Here is a 21,126-nt window from a genome sequence, read left to right on the forward strand (position 1 = left end):
TTGCATGGGGATATGTACATACACATTGAGAACCGATGTACCAGAGTCAAATTCCTCATGTGCCCAACACACCTGGCCAATAAAGCAGATTCTGATTCGGATTCTAATTGATTAATCTAATAACAGTTAATAAAGACACGTGAGATATACTCAGGGAAATTAATCACTAAATGTGCATTGATTATATTTGCTTAACAAAACACATGTGACTGACACTCTCCAGTGCTTTTAGTATTTTGAATTTTGAATGGCTTTAGCTCAGCAGCAAGGTGTGAATTCATTCCTGGCAAATGGAGCATTCTATGGAGTTTGAATAACTGCACTCTTACATAATCATGTTTCCTTCTCAGGGGCAGTACAATATCTATATAATGAATCATGCAGCAATAATGAATCAGCTACAGAGCCCTTATTTTATGGTTACTTGTTGGCCCAAATGTGAGGCGTTTTCAAATCAATCACTGTATCTGGCAAGAACTGCATGTATTGCTTTGTGACACCACAGTATATTGTTGCAAAATGGGCAAAGGCATGACACAGGCAACCCCATGACCCACAGGTGCAAGTAATTAACTGATTGCCAGGGTTCAGACAACTAAGTGCTCAGAAGAGCTTTCCGAGGGATATCTTTTCTTCAAATGTGGAATGAATATGCATCAAATATTAGGATGATTTAATGTTTTATTATTTAGTGCCACAGTACTTCAGACTCTGTGTTTGTAGAATGGAAGGATGAGTTAGTAGATTCTTGATGTCCATGAAGTAAAACTTTATAGTTGCTTTCAGGAGACAATGCGACAGACCTGAGCTTGTAAGCTACACAAGGAGAGATTTCCAGTCATGTGTAAAATGTAATTAATGGCTTAAATAATATCAGGCTATCAGTGCAACTCAAAGCACTGTTATATGGTAATGAAAACAAATGGCAGGCTTCTGGCTGATAACTCATTCTGTTTAACAGCTTCCTTGGTGTTACTTGCATAGGTTACTTTTGAATTTTCAGTAATGATGCTAATAAATGTTGCCTATATTATAACAGTCTCTGAACTGCGTATCATAGGCTACAGCCAAGGTTCATTAATGTCTCAACTCTGACTCAAAAGTAATTTTTCCCCCTTGACAATTAGTGCAGACTCCCACTCTGTACTTGTAACAGTATACACAATTATTTTTGCATTTAAACAAGGACAAAGAGAAAACGGAGACGGGATTTATTTCAAACATAAAGAGGTGTATAGTCTGGCTTCAGACTCGGCTATGTCCGTGGCTACACGTGTTTGTTGTAACTCGTTCCCTTCCCAATTTTGAGACACAGCACTATTTGTACCGAGGAGGAAACGTGTAGCCTGTAAAGCGGCACTGCGGCAGCGCCGTATCACTGCGCCTCGGTCCCCCTTCTCCGGGATCCTGAAGCTCGGATCTGGGGAGAGTAGGAGGAGATACCCTATGGTTTCCCCTTTGCGGAATTCATTTTGTCAGCTTCAAACCTTCTTGTGTTTTATCTTGTATTAGTGACCGAAGGCCTGCAACTTGTCCGGACGGTCTCTCCACACTCGCAAGGGTTTGCATTTCTTGGTTTTGCATGGCGTGTCTTGGAGAGAAAAAAAAAGAGAGAGCCTTGCTTTTGTTGTGTCTTGTAGTGGAAAACGAAGCTTGGAGAGCCGGAGCAGGAGGCAGTGCCAGTCCGCTGCTGCTGTTGTGGGCTGGACTGGATTACTGAGTCTGAGATCTCCTCTGACAGCACAGGCAGACAAAAAGGGACTGGGAGCGAAGACAAGGGAAAGACTCTTATACTGAGCTGGAACAGCCAGGGCGAGTGGTAGAAGACAGTTTATTTTCTTAAATAAGAGATGTTTTAGGCTAATTGTGCAGTGTGTGTGTGTAATTAGATGAGTGTTGGCACGGGGCATCAGGTTAAAGGCATAGGTACTGGGGGATACACGTTTGGGTTCGTTACAGTAGAGGTGGATTTGGCTTTTGGGCTTGTATGAAGGCAGAACATCTGCATGGAAAGTATTTGCGAATGGATGCTGCATACTTAAATGTTGGCATGCTGGCTTGTTGGATGTGCCTTTGTTATGTATTCACTTGATCATAGGCCTTTTCTCCCCCCTTTTTGCAAATGGTTAGAACTGTGTTTGATTGAAACATGTTACTTTGCATGGCATTCTGGAGACTGTATGTACGGTAAGCTTCAGAATCCAGATGAGCTAAATGATGTGACAAGCTGTGTCCAAGGAGACGATATAAAGTTGAAGATGATGGTTAACTGTGGCAGGTTGGTTTAGGTTTGTGTTGTAATGCAAAATAGGTGAGAGTCTTCTGTGTTTGAAATGGTCATCAGCATTTTAAGTCTGATTATTCAGAGAAATCTTAATGAAAGCACACAGTTTGTTGATTCAGTTTTATTCCACATACAATACCATTTCTGTGATGTAATGGGTGAGAATTGATATTCTGGACACATATAGAAGCCATATGTGTTTTAGACTCCAATGCCAGAGTGACTTTCATTGGCTTTAGGCCTAGACTGTAGGCCATGCCTTGAGAATGATCCAGAATAAGACTGCAAGCTGTTGAATGTTGCACCCTAATATCATAAAGCAGCCACATGCCTCCAGTGTCAGACAGTGGAAGGCATGACCTGCTGTAGCTAAATGCAAGAATGGCATTATCACCTGGTCTTGGCATACCCTTTAAACCTCAAGGATGTTTCCCTCTTCAATTAGACCTGTGTGAAAAATATAGTCAGTTTTTCAGGTGTGGAATAAATGAGTGAGATGTTAGGTCCATTGTGATATTTAGAAAAAAATAAGGGTGAGTTGAGAGGGGCTGTTGTGATGAATTTGTTCATTTGGACTGGAGTGAATGCTCATCGGTGCATATCAACAAGTCACAGTTGATTTATTTAACAAGAGTTTTGAAATCGCTGCTCTTATAGTTAATAGATTACCTACAGTACCATATGTGGACAGCTCAGAGGTCTTTGAAATGAAAATGCATGAACTTTGATAGTGAAGATTTTACCCCGTACATAATCAGTGATACTTAATTCTAAGTAATTTTGCACTGTGGGCATTTACACAACTGAAATATACTGAAATAGAAGTTTATCTAAATGGATGCAGCTAGTAAACAAATGAGAATAGCTAAAGGAGAAGGGCAGATTGTACTGACAGTTTACTGGCACTGCAACATTTGCTTTAATTAAGGCTTGATTTCAGGCTCCAGAGCAATCAGATGTGTTCTTGTTGTACAACCAGTGTACTGGATATTACTGATACTGTCACACTTTCACAGATTATTTGTTCCATATGTTACTTAAAATTAGCAGTGACCATGCCAAAAACAACAGCAAGGTCATACTGACACACTCAAGAGACCAAGTAACAAAGTCAAAATTCTGGTACATAGAAATGAAAGGAACAAGCTTGGTAAAAGCATCAGAAACCCTAGTTAAAGAGCACTTTTACCACATGATCATCTCATCTCAGGGCTTTAATGATGTGGCAATGTGCCTTGCAGATGAGACTGTAGTCACCCTAATAAAACATTTATCTTGCATTATGTTGAATGACAAGAACCTTCTACCATTCACAGTATTATGCAGCACCTTTTGGAAAATGGCTCACTGACTAATTGCACAGTTGAAGTTGCTGAGTGAACATGTTGCAAATGCATGCTCTCTCTATCTTTGTTTTGCAGGAGAGAGAGTTTGCTGACCTTGAGTAAAAGGAGTAGGTTTGTGGAGAAGAAAGATGTGGCATCACCTGCTCAACTCACCATGGCGGGACATGTTCACTGAGCAGACCTTTGCTTTAACTTGAAAAGTGCTCCCTTTGGCAGCATCGACAGCTTGGTGATAACGTGGTTAATAGATCATTTTACACCTCTGGCGCAGGATTTGATGGACTGCTTTTCATGGTCTTTGCTTGGAACCTAGCTCGGTATAGTGACTCCATGCAGTTTTGCATTTTATGTGACGTCCCTCTGTTGGATCTTACTTGTTTACTCTGGATCTAATACAGTGACACCATTCGCTTGGATATTGTGGTGATTCTTTTTGAGGGGTTTTTCATACAAGTGGAGATCGAGCAGTGCCTGAGTTTGGCCCTTGAAGAGTTTGATTCCCTGTAAGAGGAGCACTTATCTGGATGTTTCCTATGAAGAACACGGATGGCCCTCGATCTAGCGGCCTCCGCAAGAAGAGGAGGTCAAGGTCAGAGAGGGATCGGGAGAGGAGCTCAAATGGGATAAGGAACCATCATGTTAAAGGCTCCATCTTGCGATTCTCCTCAGACTCAGAGCGGGAAGGCGACCGGGAGCCCTCCTCATCCCGCCCTCGGCCCCCGCGAAGAAAGAGAAAGGAGTCTACTTGTGCTGAAGAGGACATCATCGATGGCTTCTCCATCACAGGGTTTGTAACCCTGGAGGCTTTGGAGGTAAGTGTTGAACCACAGGGGTAGCCCCTTCAACTCTCTAGCCGTGTGTGTGTGTGTGTGTGTGTGTGTGTCGAGCTTTTGCATGACAGCCCCGCTGAAAATCCTTCACAATGGGTAAAGATTTTCATTATTGTGTGCAGCTCAGCTCTGCCTGGGCCATCTCAGCGTTTTGGCTCCTGTCTGCATATTTGGCTGTTGTGTGTGTGTGTGTGTGTGTGTGTGAGCTGGAGTTCAACAGATGCAGCTTTAAATGTAGCGCTGCAGCCAGAGATTACCATCTGTGTTACTGAGAGGCTGTTGTTGTGTGTACTGCTCTGCTTTGTTTTCATAAGAGTTGTCCAGCAAAGCCTTGCACCAGATGAGGTGTAAGGCTTCAGTTATGGTTGTAGTGGCTGTTGTGCCTTTGTTTGTTTTATAGTGAAATATGCTATTTGAACCATGTTACATCCGTTTATTTAGGGGGTGGGGGGAGTCATTTACTGTCTGGCTATTCATTTTCCTTCGAATGCAAACTGGCCACAGGCTGCCTCCAACCAATAGAGTTCAGAATTATGACTTACAAAGAAGGCATTTGTCACATACTGACTGCTATATTCCTCTACAGTCACAGCTGACAGAGGGTGACAAGTTAAAAGGAAAGAATCTTTGTAAGGTGTTGGTCCAAAAACAGCTTCAGTGCTACTGTTGATTCCACAGTTTTTTACAGCATATTATTCACACCACCTTCATACTCGTAAAGTCATTGTTACCCCTGCAGTCTATATGGAAGTATTACGTTTCCCCACTCATTTTGTTCGGATCTTTCCTTTTGTACGTCAGCTGTCTGCACATGTCAGATTGAACTTTTGCTAAATTTACAGGGAATTATTTCTCCACAGCTGTTATGTTGTTTCACACATTCAGCGTAACTTTTATAGTTAAGTGTCTTTGGAATACTTTTTGTCCTAATCTTGTTTCAGGAGGTTGTGAAAATAGTTGGTGTTCACAAGGTCAGACTGCCAGGGTGTCCTGGGATAACGCAGTGTGACTTACACTCTCTAATATATGCAGTGTGATACTGATCTCTGTTCACTGGTGTGACCCATCATAAAAACATGTGCAGCAGCACTTGTCACCATGTCCCTTTGTTAGTTAGATCAGCTCTTCCACAGCTCCAGTGTCTTACTCTTTTTTTATTCAGAATGATCTATTTACTAGTCACAGGCTCTTGTGTCTGCGCGTCCTTTCTTTCTTTTCATTTTGTTTGACCGTCTTCTCTGTTGTTCTGTTGTTGTTCTGCTAAAGCCTTTCTGTTCAGTTTGAGGGTCTAGTCAGTTGGCAACTCAGAAATCAATGTGAGAAAGTTTAAAACGAGTAGCTCTTGAGTTTGCACGGTCAACAAAGGTACAGTAAATAAGGTAAAAAGATAAATTAAACTTTCTAGGTTTATTGCTCACCTATGTATGCCTTTCCATAAACCTTTAGCCATTTACTGTCTTAATTATACTGTAATCTCTCCAGGTTAAATCGAGAGCCACATATAAGTAGGGATGGGGTTCGATAGCATTCTATAAAATCTGAATCCTTTTGAATCTGTTTTTGATTCTGTTCTAGTGTGAAAGTTTAAAAATAAGTGTTTCATTTCATTCAGAGCAGCAACAGGTCAAATTTAAACAGTTGTGTGTATTTCGTTGCCTTGCACTTGTACATGGGCAATAAAGTTGAATCTAATCTAAAAGATAAAGCAGTATTTAAGATTTTTTGGTAACCGTGTTAGTAACACAACTGGTCTTTTTAATTGTGATTGTAGATCGATTAGTGGATCCGCATGGTGCTGACACTGATAGAAGCTTTAGTAATTAACAATCAGACCCAAACCGTGGACATTCTGCTCTGCTAAAGGGGTGTAGGGCTTTCACCACACGTTTTATCACTACTCAGTCACATCCATTAACACTGTCCTCACTCATGTTTCCTTAAGCTGCATTTGCTTCTCACTGGGAGGCTGTGGTGCAGCCGTGATAGCTCAGGTAAAAACAACAGTGAAAATAATATTGATTCTACTTTGTCATTCAGTGAATATTCATTTAATTGCTGATGCTTTGCATGCACTGTGCACTTAGCATTACCTGAAGGTGAGCGAGTTGTTGTACTTCTACATCTGACATACTGTGGTGTAACACTGGTGGCATGCCGAGGCTGAGCACTCGTCCTTCTCTAGTTATCAGAATTACATAAATTCGTACTTTAACATGTTGGATGTAAGGTAAATCTTTAAATAAATGACTTGTCATATTACACTTTGCAGTTGTTTCACTGACATATTAATCTGTAGCATGTAATACTTAAGCTTACAGCCATACTGCTGAGTTACCAAAGGTTTGTAGTACTATAAAGCTTTTTTCCTTTGCCAATGTCTGTAATGTTAGAGAGCTCAAATGATGAAAAACCTAAAGTATGTGAATGAAAGAACTGATAAACAATTTGTTTGGCCATGATGCTAATGAATCCAGGTTATAGCTATTGGCTATTCTTACATAAAAGCAAAGATGTCACCTTTACTAGGCTCCAACTTATGTTATTTTAATGTGAATTTAATAACCCTACATTCGAACACCCCCACCCTTTCCAAGATATTATGTCAGTACATTATTGACTACAGAGATATTTTGGTTACTTTCTGAGGCCTTAATCAAATGACCTACTGTATGATGGAAAAGAAAAACCTCTACGTGTTGCCAGTCCATGTTTATCAAATTATGATAGAGAGCTTCTAAATACCGTTTGTCCTTTACTGCTAAAGCCATTCTTAAAACCATGATGCCATCTGCCTGTTCTCTTAAAACTTCCATTGAAAATGTTTAGGCTGGGCTTATTCTCTGTTGATGGTGCCACTGTGTTTGTATTCATGCCTTGTTTTATCCAGTCTATGGGTTCTGCATGTTGGATCATGTTCCCCTGTGGAGGAAAATTAATTGTTTATATTAAAGCTATAAAATAGTTGATAGATTAGTCAATAGAAAAAGTCTTTATTGGCCTACCTATTGTGTGTTCCCTTGACATCTAACTAGCAGGTTTTATCTATATAGTAATTATTTTTTCAAGTTACAAAGATTTGAAGGGATTTTCCTGCAAATGTAATACTGGCATTAGAAAACATGATTGTTACAGATCTACAGGTTTTTGTATATTAGTAGAAGGCTTCTGATTTCACATTATCCTGCACAGCATTGTTTCAGCCTTTCACTGCAGTCAAGTGAATGAAAAACAGAAGGCACATTTTACAAAACAATCTTGCCCCAGAGTGGTTTACCGAGTAATAAAATGTGCTGTTCAAGTAAAGCCAGAGAAACAAATTGTTCTTGTTTTTGTGTAAATGCAAATACACACACACACACACACACACACACACACACACACACACACACACACACACACACTATCATGTTTTTGTGAGAATGTGACTGAGCTTATTAATGCCTGACTGTATCTCACAGGGAAATGAAAGGAGGTGGCAGTACTGAATTGCAATAATTCTTAGAGTTGTTGAACTTTAAATATAGTAGGTTGTTGCTCTGTGTCGCAGATGTAATGACAGTGTTTACTCTCATGAATGGTTTAAAACTGCCTGAAACACATTAACTTTCTCTTTGGTGTCCATGTTGTCCACACCAACCATTTGAATATGTAGTGTAAGAAATTCTGAGTCATAACATTCCTAGTTCCCATATTTCCTGACAGTAACATGATTGAAGGTGGGAACTGCAACCTTCAGTGATGGTAATTGTTCGTGGGGTGGGGAAGTAACCCAGTACTTGTACTTCGTTTAGTATACTTAAGTTGCTTTTTCAGGTATCTGAACTCAAGTATTTAGTTTTACTTCCTACATTTTAACAAAAATAGCAGCACTTTGTACTCCTTACATTTTCAAATCAGACGCATTCATTTTAGTTTTAATACATTTGATGGGAAATGCTAATTATTTTTTGTCTAGCACTTAGTGCAAAATGTGTACACCTCTGCACCGAGTGACATGTGCCTTGTTTACAGCCTGCTAGCTTCTTGTGCTTTCACAGAGATCTCGTGCATACGCGGTTAAGTCTTGCTTTACTTCAGACCATAGCTGTATGCCTCAGTTATGGTCATTTAAAGTTTTGGGGCAATATATACACTGATCTAGTATTTCGTAATAAAGAAACATGACACCCAGTGCTGATTCGTTTTTGAACAACAATGGAGGTCTATGGCACAGACGAATAAGCTAATCCAGGTTGGAGATGGACAGACATTAACTGTGAGTAGAGGCAGTTCATTGTTGGTTTTAGTCTCTGTATGGATATTGTTCAAAAGACTAAATATGGTATAATGGTTTAATGATAGAAAATATGATGTGAAGATACCATCTTAGATGAAAGTGGAGTGAGGAAAGATAAAGGGAATTGGTATCTTCCAGCTTCTGACTGACTGAACACACCTGAGCCAGGTAATCAGCAGCAGGTCAGGCAGGGATAGTTGGAAAACAAGCAGGACAGCGGCCCTCGAGGACTGGAATTGGCCACCCCTGATTGAAATGCTCCCAACTAGGGCTGCATGATTAATTGTATCTTGAGTGTGATTCAGATTTCTGTGCGAATTCAGTCTCTTGCCTGACAATAATCCAGGTGTTTGCATTAGAAGTGAGATTCCTTGTATCAAACTAAACGCTCCCTTTTCCCGACTAAGCTGCGTTAACCAATAACTGCAACTCATAACCACAAAGTGATTTGTTTCTGCCTCAGTTGCTATTTGGCACTATGTGTGTAGGGCAGGCAGCGCATTGTTTGTAAAATCGTTGGATGGGGCAGAATATCTTTCACAATGTCAGACATGTTGGATTTGTTTTTGACTCAGTCTTTTCTTCCCGTCTACAGGTCATCACGTGATATTCCTGCTATTGGCCCAACTTTACAACAGAAATAAATGTTTACAGCCTGGTACAAAAACGGTTTTGGTCTCTAGAGTTGATTTCCCCTTACATGACAACTGTACAGAGGGTGGATTTTTGTACAACTTGCCTGTTTTAAATTATATTGATACTAAAAGTTACACATAATTAAGGGTATGGCCGCTTTAAGTGATAGGCAGGAGGGTCCCGCCACTGGTGGCTGGCCCCTAGCGGTTTAGCGAGCTCCACTCACCCTCCATCTCCATCTCTTTGTCCATTTTGCAGGCAGAGTGAAGCATTACAAATATGGTGACGGCCACACTTGAGCTTCAAAACTGCTCTGCTCAGAAAACCATTGGGTGATGTCGCGGTGGGTTTGTCCACTTTTATATACAGTTATTGGACAAGCTGCAATGCGACGCCGTCTGTGTGCGGTGCACGTAATGCCTCAGAATATTGAATTGATTTTATACTCCATTGTATCACAGAGAGATCTCATAGATACAACTTGTTAGAGCTTTTCTTGGATGTCACTGCCACTGTAGGTAAAATTTTTGGATTTTTGTTTACTCAGTGTTTTTCAGTGTCATTTTTAAGACAATTACACTTGAGTTCCCTCATTTTTGTGCTTAGTACTTTGGTAATATTTCAGTGTTCTCTTAGTTGTCTGATTTGTATGTGTTTGTGTCTCTTTCCTTTTGCTGTACTTTCAACAAGCCTTTTTTTCTTGTTAAGAGGCTTTATGTATTAAATAGACTGAACAGTGCACAAGCATATCACAGCACCAGCGGCTCTTTTTCTGTCTGGGTGAAGTTAAATTCTGATTAGGTCAGGCCCCTGGAGGTATGCTAGTGCTCTCCATCTGTCACCACAGTGATGGAGCAACGTTGCTCCCATGCCTGCTTTTCATGATCACACTATCTTACTTTTACACTTGTCTTTTGTGGTCTCTGGGCTGAAGCATCCATGATGAGGCTCTTGAGATACTCAAATTGCTTTTGGTAGATGTTGTGCAACATATTGTCATCTTCATTACCGGTCTGTTTGTTGGTGTTGCAGCTTGAGGAGAAGGGGTCCGTTCTTCACTGGTTTATGCTTTTTTATTTAGCCATGCTTTTATGCTTTTTGTTTTTGTACATACTCAATATTACAACAGTTTTTTCTTAATAAACCCTGTGTACAAATTGAAGAACTACAATAGTCACTCCTCTTCCTGGTCTTAAGGTTAGCTCATCTACAGAGACATCACATCATGTTTTACTGTAGCCTACCTGTTCATTATTCTGGTCATCGGTCAGAATCCTACCGTACCGCTGAGTATCTCTCCTCTCCACTGTGCCACCGACAGCACTGTCAGCCGAACACTGTGCATGGCAGCAGAGGAGGTTGTACCTGCATCTGGTTTAGAAGTTGTCTTGCTGACTTTCATGGACAGGCAGCCCTGGAGTGGTCAACACACAAGCTGCCCTGTGCTGCTCTGCTGTTGCTAAATGTATAATAACACACCTTTTTAAAAAAAAAAAAAAAAAAAAAAAAAAAAAGAGCAGTTCAGCTGACAAAATGCAAGTTGACTTATTGATTTTTAAGGTGCAGCCAAAAAAACCAAACAAACAATAGACTACGTGTTATATGAGCATAAAGCTGGTCTCTTCTTGTCAGAGACAGTTTAGTTCCAAGCGTAAGAAGTGGAGGTGTAGCTCTAGGTGTTCTGACGTCCATTTATTGAGTAAAGAAACAGAGTAGATTCATGCCCTTTAGTGTCTCTGGCTGCATTGAAGTTCTGTTACAGTAGTTTTCAAATGTACTGATACAGAACAGATCATTATGAGTTTATTAGTGTAATAATGAAGTATGCTACAATACCCAGCAGACCACTGACTATTTGTTCACTTTCCCATCTATATATTTATGTCTGAGAATTTGAGCTCCGTGTGCAAAGACTAAGCAAGAATTCTAAAGATGTATCAAGGAGTGTTCAGTCCTTGCACTGAGATAAAAGTACACAGCAGCAGCTGTCCTTTTGATGGGCTGCTTTGGAGACAGACTTTTACTGAGAGAGGCCTGAGAAGCAACATCTTACAGCACTTGAAGAAATTATTGAATTATTGAGTGCTGCCTCCTCTAAAACCTTTGCTGTATTTCACCAGTTTCACATGAAAGGAGTCCCTAACCTCAGCGTACTTATGGGACAGAATTTCTTAGAAAATGTTGCCTTAGTTAACCCACTGCTCCATTCTTTCCCCCTAAAATTACTAAACTCCGTTTCTATTGTTGTACCATGCACATACACGTGCAGAGATAACATACAGACTTGATTAGGCTTTTGTCCAATGGCACCCTTTGCTTTTCCAACCTGCTTTTCACTCTGGTGTAACAATAAGGCTAAAGGCTAGACTGACTCCTATTTTTTACTTCAATAATAACCCCATCTTCTTGCACAGCAGGTTAATAGCAGCCTATTACATGATTGACTGCTCGTGATAATACAAAAGCTGAACTGTGTAAACTTGCTGTGTCTGTTCTGCTCTGAGTCGGCATTTAAAGGCCCCACAGAGCTTGTGCAGATTCTGTTGTTCCTCTAAATAATTTTACTGTCTAACTTAATTTGCTACACACCATAAAAACACAAGACAACACATTCACCTAATGCACAAACAGTGTAGAGCAGACGCAAGCAGCGTAGAATGGTTCCTTTTATTACTTAGTAAAAATTGAAAAAACATAAATCAAAGTAATTTATGAGTAATTTCTGATCTTTTTAAATTCTGCAAAAGCTGAAGTCTATTTGGGATTTTAGGAGTTTTTCTGGCTTGATCTTTTTGTTCAGATCAGTTTGGAAACTATTCCTAATATTTCTTGTTAACAGTCATAATGTGATTGGCTTCTTCTCAATTAGCAGTAAAGTTTAAGGATAGTCATTTAGTGCCTTTAATGACTTGGTTGTTCCACTGCTTGTTTAATTGGCTGCTCTCTTTCATAACAAATGGCCAAGTCATATTGGCTACAGTGATTGATGGCTCCTCAGAGGATGCTTCCAAGTGATTTTGGTGTTGTGCCAAAATACGGTTTTAGATTAGAGCTAGACTGATGTATCGGCTGATAGCAAGTATATATCAATATTGGTGTTTATATCTACTGACAAGTTACAAGGAATTGCTGTAGTGAAATGAGATGCTTGTTATGAGCTAATCTGGAAACTGTCTCATTTTATATATAGCGATGTAGGCACCTGAGAGCTCTGACTTTTACACTGTGAAAGGCATACAGTATGTCAACATGCATTTGGTTTAGTAAAACACCTCTCATGGATCTCTACTAAGAATGCTTGTTGCTGTACCTTTGTTAAAAACCAATAAGGCAATAACATTTTTTAACTCCTAAATATCCTAAATTGGTATTGACTTTACATATAACCCATCATAGGTTGAGTTATATGTAAGATGCAGCTGCTAACGGACTGTCGGTGCTGAAAGTTATTTAGTAATATCTGGGTGAAACATTGCTTAAAATGTTCAGTTCATGTGTTTCTCAATTTTTTTGTTATTCATAATCTTTGTTTAAACAAGGGATAAATGGTTAGCTTGCGGTTATTGGCCAAGTTGCTGACAGATTCCGTCCTTTTGCAGTCCAAAAATATGTGCTTAACTTGATTTTGGCTCTTGTAATACATACAGCACTGGATTTGTCACGTTATGCCTAAGTGCACCAAACAGCTGGGTGCAAGCTGCTGACCACCAGAGAGTGAGGAGATGGTCAGTCAGTTATAAAATACTTTAAAGCCTTTCACTTCAAGCTTCACATCTCACTGACACAAACTTCATAAGAGGGATATGTACTATGAACCATGTGACTGGTAGAGAGATTTTTTTCGGAGTAGATGTGATGGTCCTCTGCCTGTGGTTTTTTTCTCCACTTCATTTCAGTACCACTAGGACATTGTTGGTTTCATTTAAGGGCCATTTTCTGTGTGATTTCTATTGCACCCTTCAGTCATCTCCTTTAGGCAGCAGCTTCACACCCATCTGTGACACCCACACCAGCCTTGGAGATGTGACACCTCCAAACTGGGGCACAGTGGAGCATAGCACACGGATTAAGTTGAGTCATCAGTGTGCATGTGTGGAGGTGGTGCGGAGTGAGGAGTTCAACAAAATACTAATAGGTTCATTGATAAGTTGTCAGACCTTCAAATAACAAATACTGGATAGCTAATTAATGACCTTTGGCATTTAAAGCAGAGGTGGAGTTGAAGCACAGGCCTCCGGCTTTGTGAGACAGTATCAGCTGCAGTGATTAACTCCTGGTACAGAGTATCCCCCTTTCGTGGTCAAATGAAGATGATGAATTGTAGCTTAAGTATCTGGCATGTTTCTTTTCTTGTATACTGGCTGTGGGTGAAGCTGTCGGCGTTCCAGCATTTCAAAAACAATTGATTTTCTTTGGCACAGCCTTCAGAAGTCTGCCTGGAGGAGCACTTGTAAGTGCAGGCAGAGAAGACATTGATTTGTGTTTCATTGTAAGAAAGAGGCTAATGTGAAATCAAATGTATTGACAGTTTGTTTCCAAAGGAATGTAAAAAAATGACATTTCAAACAATTAGGAGACATAAGTATCAAGCCAGTGTTGTACACGGTACTTCTTACCATTGCTAACCCTGAGAGACGAGACAGTCCAAGTAACTTCACAACAGTGCTGATTTATTCAAAGGATCACAGGTAAAATTAACATTACACACTCGGGTAGCTTGCACCTCCAACCTGCTCACAGGCAGATGTAAGATGAAAGCCCCTGAACCCACCAGGCCTATACATTATATCCCCTCGGTGGGGCTAGCCCCATACTACACAGAAATGTCAACCGAGACGTCTCTGTTACCAGCTTTGCAGCTGGTCATAGCAGTAGTCAAAACATGAAGCAAATCAATGTGTGTGTGTTTGTTGATTAAGTGGTGTGTAACTAAAAACATTCTCACAAGACCTCTAGTAACATGTCGTGATATTAAACATAAGAACATATTATGGCTAAGGCTACAGTTATACACGTCATAATAATAATATTAAACACCCTGTCTGCTGACAGTCATCAACTCTTCTCTCTAGTTATCCTTGACCAGATGTACCCTGTAGAAACTCATAAGCACGACTAAGCATTTAACAGTCTAACTAGACATCCTATCTCCACTAAACATTTCTAATACATAAAGTATCTATCCAGTTTCTATCTGACTAAAAATACCTAACACCAGTTTCTAAAGGGCTTTGTTCCTGAGAGAATGCAGGTTGATGAACAAGGACACCTTAGGAGAGAGCTTTTTTTTTTTTTTTGGCCCCACAGTTCTCCTTGTGCCATGCTGCCTTGACAGTTGACAGACATTTCTGTTTAGTGAATAATGCCACTTTTTCAGCCTTTTAATTTTCCAGCTTTCACACATGTATTTATTCCAGTCTCTTGGCAGTAATGGCAGAGATTCATTTAGATGCATTTGGGAAGTGTCAGTGTGTGATGTATGTTATGCATTAATGTGCTGTGACAGCCCAGTGACTGACATATTAATGAAATAAGCTGTCATCTCATGGTGTTACAAAACGGATTAGGTAATCTATGTTGTTTTGGGATTTTTGGATGCATTCAACTATCACTTGTTTACACTAACATTTAAATAGACATCAAATCTAGCTACTGTATATGCTGTTTTAATAGTTGAGGCCTTTCATTGGGGTATGACCTGAGCCAGGGCCCTTATTAAACCCTCATCGACCTCCTATCAGTGTGCGTTCAGTATCTTGGCTGTCTAATTGACCGATCAAGCAGCTAGTCCACTGTGGTGTTCAGTGGTCTGTGCTGATACGGGACATTTTTGCTATAGATTTGTCAAACTTTGTCTGCATTGCAGGGCCATGTTACATGATAGAACATTCCCGCAGATTTCTTACATTCCTGCCTCGCTTAATAGTTTTCATTCGTATGACACGTACACAGTCCTGGAGGGCAAAAACGTGGCAGCAGACACTGGCCACTCAGTAGAACTGCAGCACAGGCCTGGTCATTTTCTAATGATCTCAGTGTTGGTAGGGAAAAGGAATCAAACCAGTTTTACCTAAGAGACGTTTTTTTTTAATTTTTTTTATCTTTGTGCCCAAATTTCACTGCCCGTGTTTTAAATCTATGCCACACACACACAGAGAGAGAGAGCGAGAGAGAGAAGCAGTGGTCAAGCGAGCTATCCTATGAATGAAGAGAGAGAGTTGCACCACCAAAACAAAGCGGTGAATGTTTTCTATTTGTTCTAAAGCACAAATAAACATGGCCACACCTCCTGCACAACCCTGCATGAAGGATTTCATGTAAATGCAGCCAGACTCCAGACTTCATCCTTCTGTCTGCTCTGCTGTCATCTCTGCCATGCACCTTGTGTGTGTAGCTAAGCCCCACAACAGCGAAATCCCTGCCAGAGTGCCACTTCACTGCTGTTTTACATATCTTGTGGAGAATCCCTCCCCTTACACTACCATAAGGATGAAAGCTTAGAAAAGTACAGACAGGCAGCTATTTATATTTTAGATATGGACGGGCCAGTGACGCTGCCATTTGGGAGGTGAAGGACAAATTCTTCATTGTCAAAGCAAAGTGCTAATTAGCTACCTAATGTTGATCCATGGGTCATTAGTTTCAGGGTCACTGTAGTCGGCATCCTAAGGCAGTAGTGACAAGGCAGTAATACCGTGGTCATGTTAACACCATCTTTATGACACAAATCTAATTGAAACCATTTTCCCACTGTCTATCCAGCAGTTTGGCTAAACACATCTGGTAAAAGTAAGGGGTGGGCACTGACTTTTGTTAGTTACCAGGATGAAATCCTCAGAGCGACTGTCAGACCTTACGCTAGTGCAGTGGGCCCTGAGCTCCAGGTACAGGACAATACTGGGCCTCATGTGGCCAGTGTGTGTAGGCACTTCCTGGATGACAAACGCATTGATGCCACTGACAGGCCTTCACATTCCCCTGACTAAATCCATTCAAGCACCTATGGGACATTATGTATCAGTACATCTGATGCCACCGAGTACCACCACAGGCGGTTCGGGAGCTGACTGGTGCCCTGATCCAGGTCTGGGAGGGCGGTTCGGGAGCTCACTGGTGCCCTGATCCAGGTCTGGGAGGAGAACCCCAGGATGCCATCCGCTGATTCATCATGAGCATGCCCATGTTGGGAGTGTATAGAGGCATGCGGGGGCCACACACACTTCTGTGTCACATTATGAGATTCTGAGATTAAATTCACACAACTTGGATGAGCCTGTGATTTAAAATTTTCACTTTGATTTTCAGTGTAATTGTGAATGCAGCCCTTTGTGGGTTGATGATTTTGGTTTCCATTGAAAGTTATGTCATTTTGTTTTGAACAAATTATACACTTTACATTAGTAAAGGTTCTCCACTTGAATACTTCATTCATCAAGATCCAATGTGTGATTTAAGAGCTCCCTTATTTTTTGAGCAGTAATATTTGTAAATTGTTCTATTTTTTTCTTCTCCTTTTCTCGTTCCTATTTTAAATGCACATATATTACTATTTTTCTTGCTGACCTACAAGCACATTGAGTGCCCCTCTACTGGAAACCAATTCTTTGTGTATTTAAATGTACTTGGCCAAAAACATGACTGTGATTGTGACCTGTCACTGATGTGTGTCCTGGGTGATTGGACTGTATCTGTGTAGATCAACAGGCCATAAAATACAGATGGAACTCCACCCAAGACATTCAAGGTTTTGTCACCCAAAGTGGAACCAGTGCATTTAGGCACATACAGCCACAAGGAAAGCAGAAATTAACATTTGTGTTAAATCATACACACGTATGAAATGCAAGGCACAAGGGCTCTGAGTCACGTGCGCGACACAGACACCCTCCTGTCACTCACTGAGGGAGAAACTGACACCAGGCAAAACAAATGGCTTGGCAACAAGGTAACTGTGCAAAAAGCAGAGTCAGTATTTGGCGTTGTGGGATGTTGGAGCTAGGCGGAGGGATGATTGGTCTTTACAAACTCCTCCAAACTCTGCAAACATATTTTACAGTGATATTTTGAGTGTTTTGGCCATACTTTTGTAGCTGCAGTGAACTCAGCTGTGTAGGATGTGCTGAGAATCTGAGAAGTATGTTTTATAGGACTGAATTTAAAAATTGATTGAATTTTAGAGCCAGTGCACGACAGAAGAGAATACTGTTTTCGTCTGTCTCAGGGATACTACATGAAAATGTTTCCCTGACCATCTTAAAACAAAGTTTCTGTTCTGTTTTTGTTATATAGTGCAACACATTTTTGAACGCTGTTTGGCCCTGAAGAAAATATGATTGAACAAAGTTGCAGGCTGTAGTCAGTAAAATATTGTGGGAGAACAGCAATGTGCAGGCTTTGCCTCTCCCTTGCCAGGAATCATTTTTGTATAGCTCAAATATTTTTTTCACTACATTGTAGCTTAAGTTGAAATGGCAATGAGAATTTTGTCACGCAATAGACAGATTCTTGAAAGTCACAAAGGAAGAATATATTGGTTACACATGCAGTGCTTGCAAAAATCAGGTGCTGCTGTTGCAGAGATTTAGGAAGGACAGCCAATACCAGTTTACACATTAGTCTGTCATACTCTTTCTACATTAAGGTTAGGGGAGGTCTCCTGGAAATGAAGGCAAGTTTATGTAGGGACCTGCTAAATGACAAAAACACAGATGTGTGTGTGTGTGTGTGTGTGTGTGTGTGTGTGTGTGTGTGTGTGTCCTCGGCTCACTGAGCCCAGGACACTTTTTCTTTTTCATCTTTCTTTATTCTAAAAGGTTCCTGTGGCAGATGTGAGGGGAAACAGATGTATGTTTGCAGAGGCTTATTATACAACGCCATCTCTGAAGCAGAGTCTTGGTCAGAATGAAACTCTCCATTTTGTGTGTGATGGCCCCAGTGATGATGCATTTGGGCAGATCTTTCTTTTGTACTTGAGATGACAGCTTTTTCATGCTTAACTGTACAGTGCATGCTAATGGTGGTGCAGTTAATAATGTGTTAGCATGTGTGTGTCTTGGGGCAGCATGGGGCCTGTGGACTGGCAGATAGAGCTCTGTTGAGATTTCTACCTGTAGCTTTGAACCTTTGACTCCCCCGCTTTTCTCTGAACTTTCTTTCAGACTGAGCCAACCCCTCACTGTTTCCATTTTCCATCTGCTTCCATTCCTGTACTCACAGATAAGCTTTGCTCAATAATTGTATTGCTTCTCTAAAAAATGTTGTACACTAGCCAGAGTGCCAAACTGTAATCCATAATCACATGCTTTCTGCAATATTTAGCAAATTGACTTGTATCATAACAGCTAATAGCAAACAGTTTGCTTTGCTCACAGCATGTTGGTTGTCCCCAGGCTTGGCTATGTAACACAGGATGCATGACATCTTTTCCAAGTCAAATGACATTGAAATACTAATTAAAGGCTCCCTGGCTGTGTCTCAGTATGATGTCACCCCCCACCTTTGCCTGTGGAACGAACTGCTCTGGATGCTCAGTAGGAGGGTTTATGTGGACTCGAGCCGCATTAGATGTAGGGATACACCAATACCATTTTTTTCAGACCAAGTACAAGTACTTGCATTTGAGTACTCACCAGTATAAAGTATTGATACAAGTACTTAATAATAATAATACATTGTTTCTGCAATTACCATAACATCGTTTTGAGACTGAAATTTACCTTCTGATTATGATTAAATAAAATATAACGGGAGGCTGTGCAAATTTGAAAGCTCTGATATACACAGCACTGCCACCATTCCTACTGAAGATAACGTAACTGACTGAAGGTCTGTAGCCTACTACGTAACATACTGTAATACAGCAGCTTGTAGCCTTTCTAGGAGTGTAGCCTTCTCTTAGGACACCACAGTCGGCAATGTAAATAACTTTAAAGAGGGTACATGTTCTTACTTTAAACTGGATGCTGTCTGTGGCTTCATCCTGTTCTTTCTGCTGGATACACACCTGCTCTGCTGTAGAGGAGCTGCTGGCTTGAGCCTCCCAGTCCACTTGGATTCAACCATTTTTATACACACAGATCATCAGCATTTGTTTTTTTTCTTGTTCTCATCAATTCGCTACAATCAGCATAACAAGCATCTGGGTTTATAGAGTGAACAGGACCAGGCATTTTGACTGTGGGGAGAGTGGGGGACATCACATTTCAGCAAGTTTGTTGTTGTGTTCAGCTTGTTCAACAAGTGGTTGATTCATTACTCTGTTACTGTTGGTTGTTGTTGTACGTTGGGTCTCTGTAAAATGTGAGCTTGTGTCTGTGTGAGACGGGGAGGGAGGGGCGCTCAGACATTCAGCATCAGAATCAGAACTCTCAGTTGGCTTTACTTTTGTCATTGTCACTTATCTTAAAATATCCACAAAGCACTGACATTTCTTCTCAACCAATGAGCAGCTTGGCCAGGTGAGCTTTGTGTATGAGAGCGTAGTATCGGACTACTTTTCTGAGGACACGTAGTCGAGGGTGGTATTGGACCTGATAGCTGATAGTTATTGGCGCGTCTCTAGTTAGAGGAGTTTCAGTTAGCAATGTTCTGTCCTCATTCAGCGTCCACTGTGAAAATGGCTTTGGGACATTTATGTTGTTTGATCGTGTCTGAAGCAGATGGAAACATTTAACCTTTCCAAGTGGCATTTGATATTTTATCCACTGGCACTGTAGCTTTCACTTCTTCTGAATATGTGGTTCCAAACCTGTTCAGTCTGTCCCACTACAGCCTGAAATTTGTCATTTTAAACTGGATGTTTGTTATTTTTACTATACAAAAATGTTTGCACACAATGTTTGGAACAGTTGTTCAAGTCAATTTGGTCAAACTTTCATATTAAGTAGCAGCAACTGGACATCTCAACCATTATTCCTTCTTTTAGCTGTTTTTCATCCATCTATGATAGACTTCTCTAACTAGCCCTAACAGTTTCATACTTTTAGCTTTCTGTTTCATTATTACTTGTAGCAAGCATGTCAGCCTTTTATTCATTAGTTGAAACTCATTTGTTTAGAGGTTTCATTCTCTCTGTCACAGCATGTAGTGTTCACATGTTACAACCTCTGCTATAGTGTCATATTTTTTTCTAATCGATGTACCTTTTCCAAATTATTTGAGGTACTGTATAGTATTTCCACATACCATGTTTAAAAAGTTTTACCCCGGTTGGGAGTCACTTCTGCAAACAGCTTCAAGGCTTGTGTTGTAGTCGTCTTCTATTTAACAGTACATTAAGATTTTATACATTGTCTAATAAATCATGTGAAGATGAAACAGGACATCGTATATCTCCACTATCCTACCCCACTCCATGACAGTCACAGCCGACCTGTATCTCTTCTGTTGTTATTCCAGCTCATATAAAAGTCATCTCCTTAAGTTCCAGATAGATTTTCAAAATGTTTTTTATTAAATTGACCTACAATATGTGGAAGGAATGAGAGCATTTAGATGTCCACTACATTTTTATCATCTTCTAATAGGATTTAATATGTTAAGAAACAATATACAATGTCATTGTGTAGTTAATTTGAACTGCAGGGGTTTTCAGAATGATGCAGACAGGCATGTAAGTCTTCACTATCTGTGAAATGCCTTTTCTACGATGAGCATGAAGGTACAGCCTATGCCTACTTCGGATGTGTTCATGGCTGTAATATTAAGTAGTAGTGAGCCTGGCTTATGAAGAAATAGTGAGGATCGCAGTAATAC

At 40.4% G+C, this 21,126-nt stretch overlaps 1 protein-coding gene across 3 annotated transcripts in view; it reads left to right on the forward strand.

Annotated features, from left to right (window-relative positions):
* Window positions 1-1,270: 1,270 nt before the first annotated feature.
* The window catches only part of LOC109967042 (autism susceptibility gene 2 protein-like), a 193,193-nt gene continuing 173,337 nt past the window's right edge, over window positions 1,271-21,126 (forward strand). Inside the window, exons 1-2 of one of the 3 annotated variants that reach the window (XM_020612365.1) lie at window positions 1,271-1,561; window positions 3,706-4,442. In XM_020612365.1, the coding sequence (XP_020468021.1) occupies window positions 4,155-4,442 (288 nt within the window). In that variant the 5' untranslated portion in view covers window positions 1,271-1,561; window positions 3,706-4,154. The remainder of the gene's footprint in view (window positions 1,562-3,705; window positions 4,443-21,126) is intronic. The other 2 variants (XM_020612366.1, XM_020612367.1) reach the window with 2 other exon arrangements.

This window comes from Monopterus albus, unplaced genomic scaffold (genome assembly GCF_001952655.1).
Source record: "Monopterus albus unplaced genomic scaffold, M_albus_1.0 scaffold124.1, whole genome shotgun sequence".
Classification (NCBI taxonomy): Eukaryota; Metazoa; Chordata; class Actinopteri; order Synbranchiformes; family Synbranchidae; genus Monopterus; species Monopterus albus.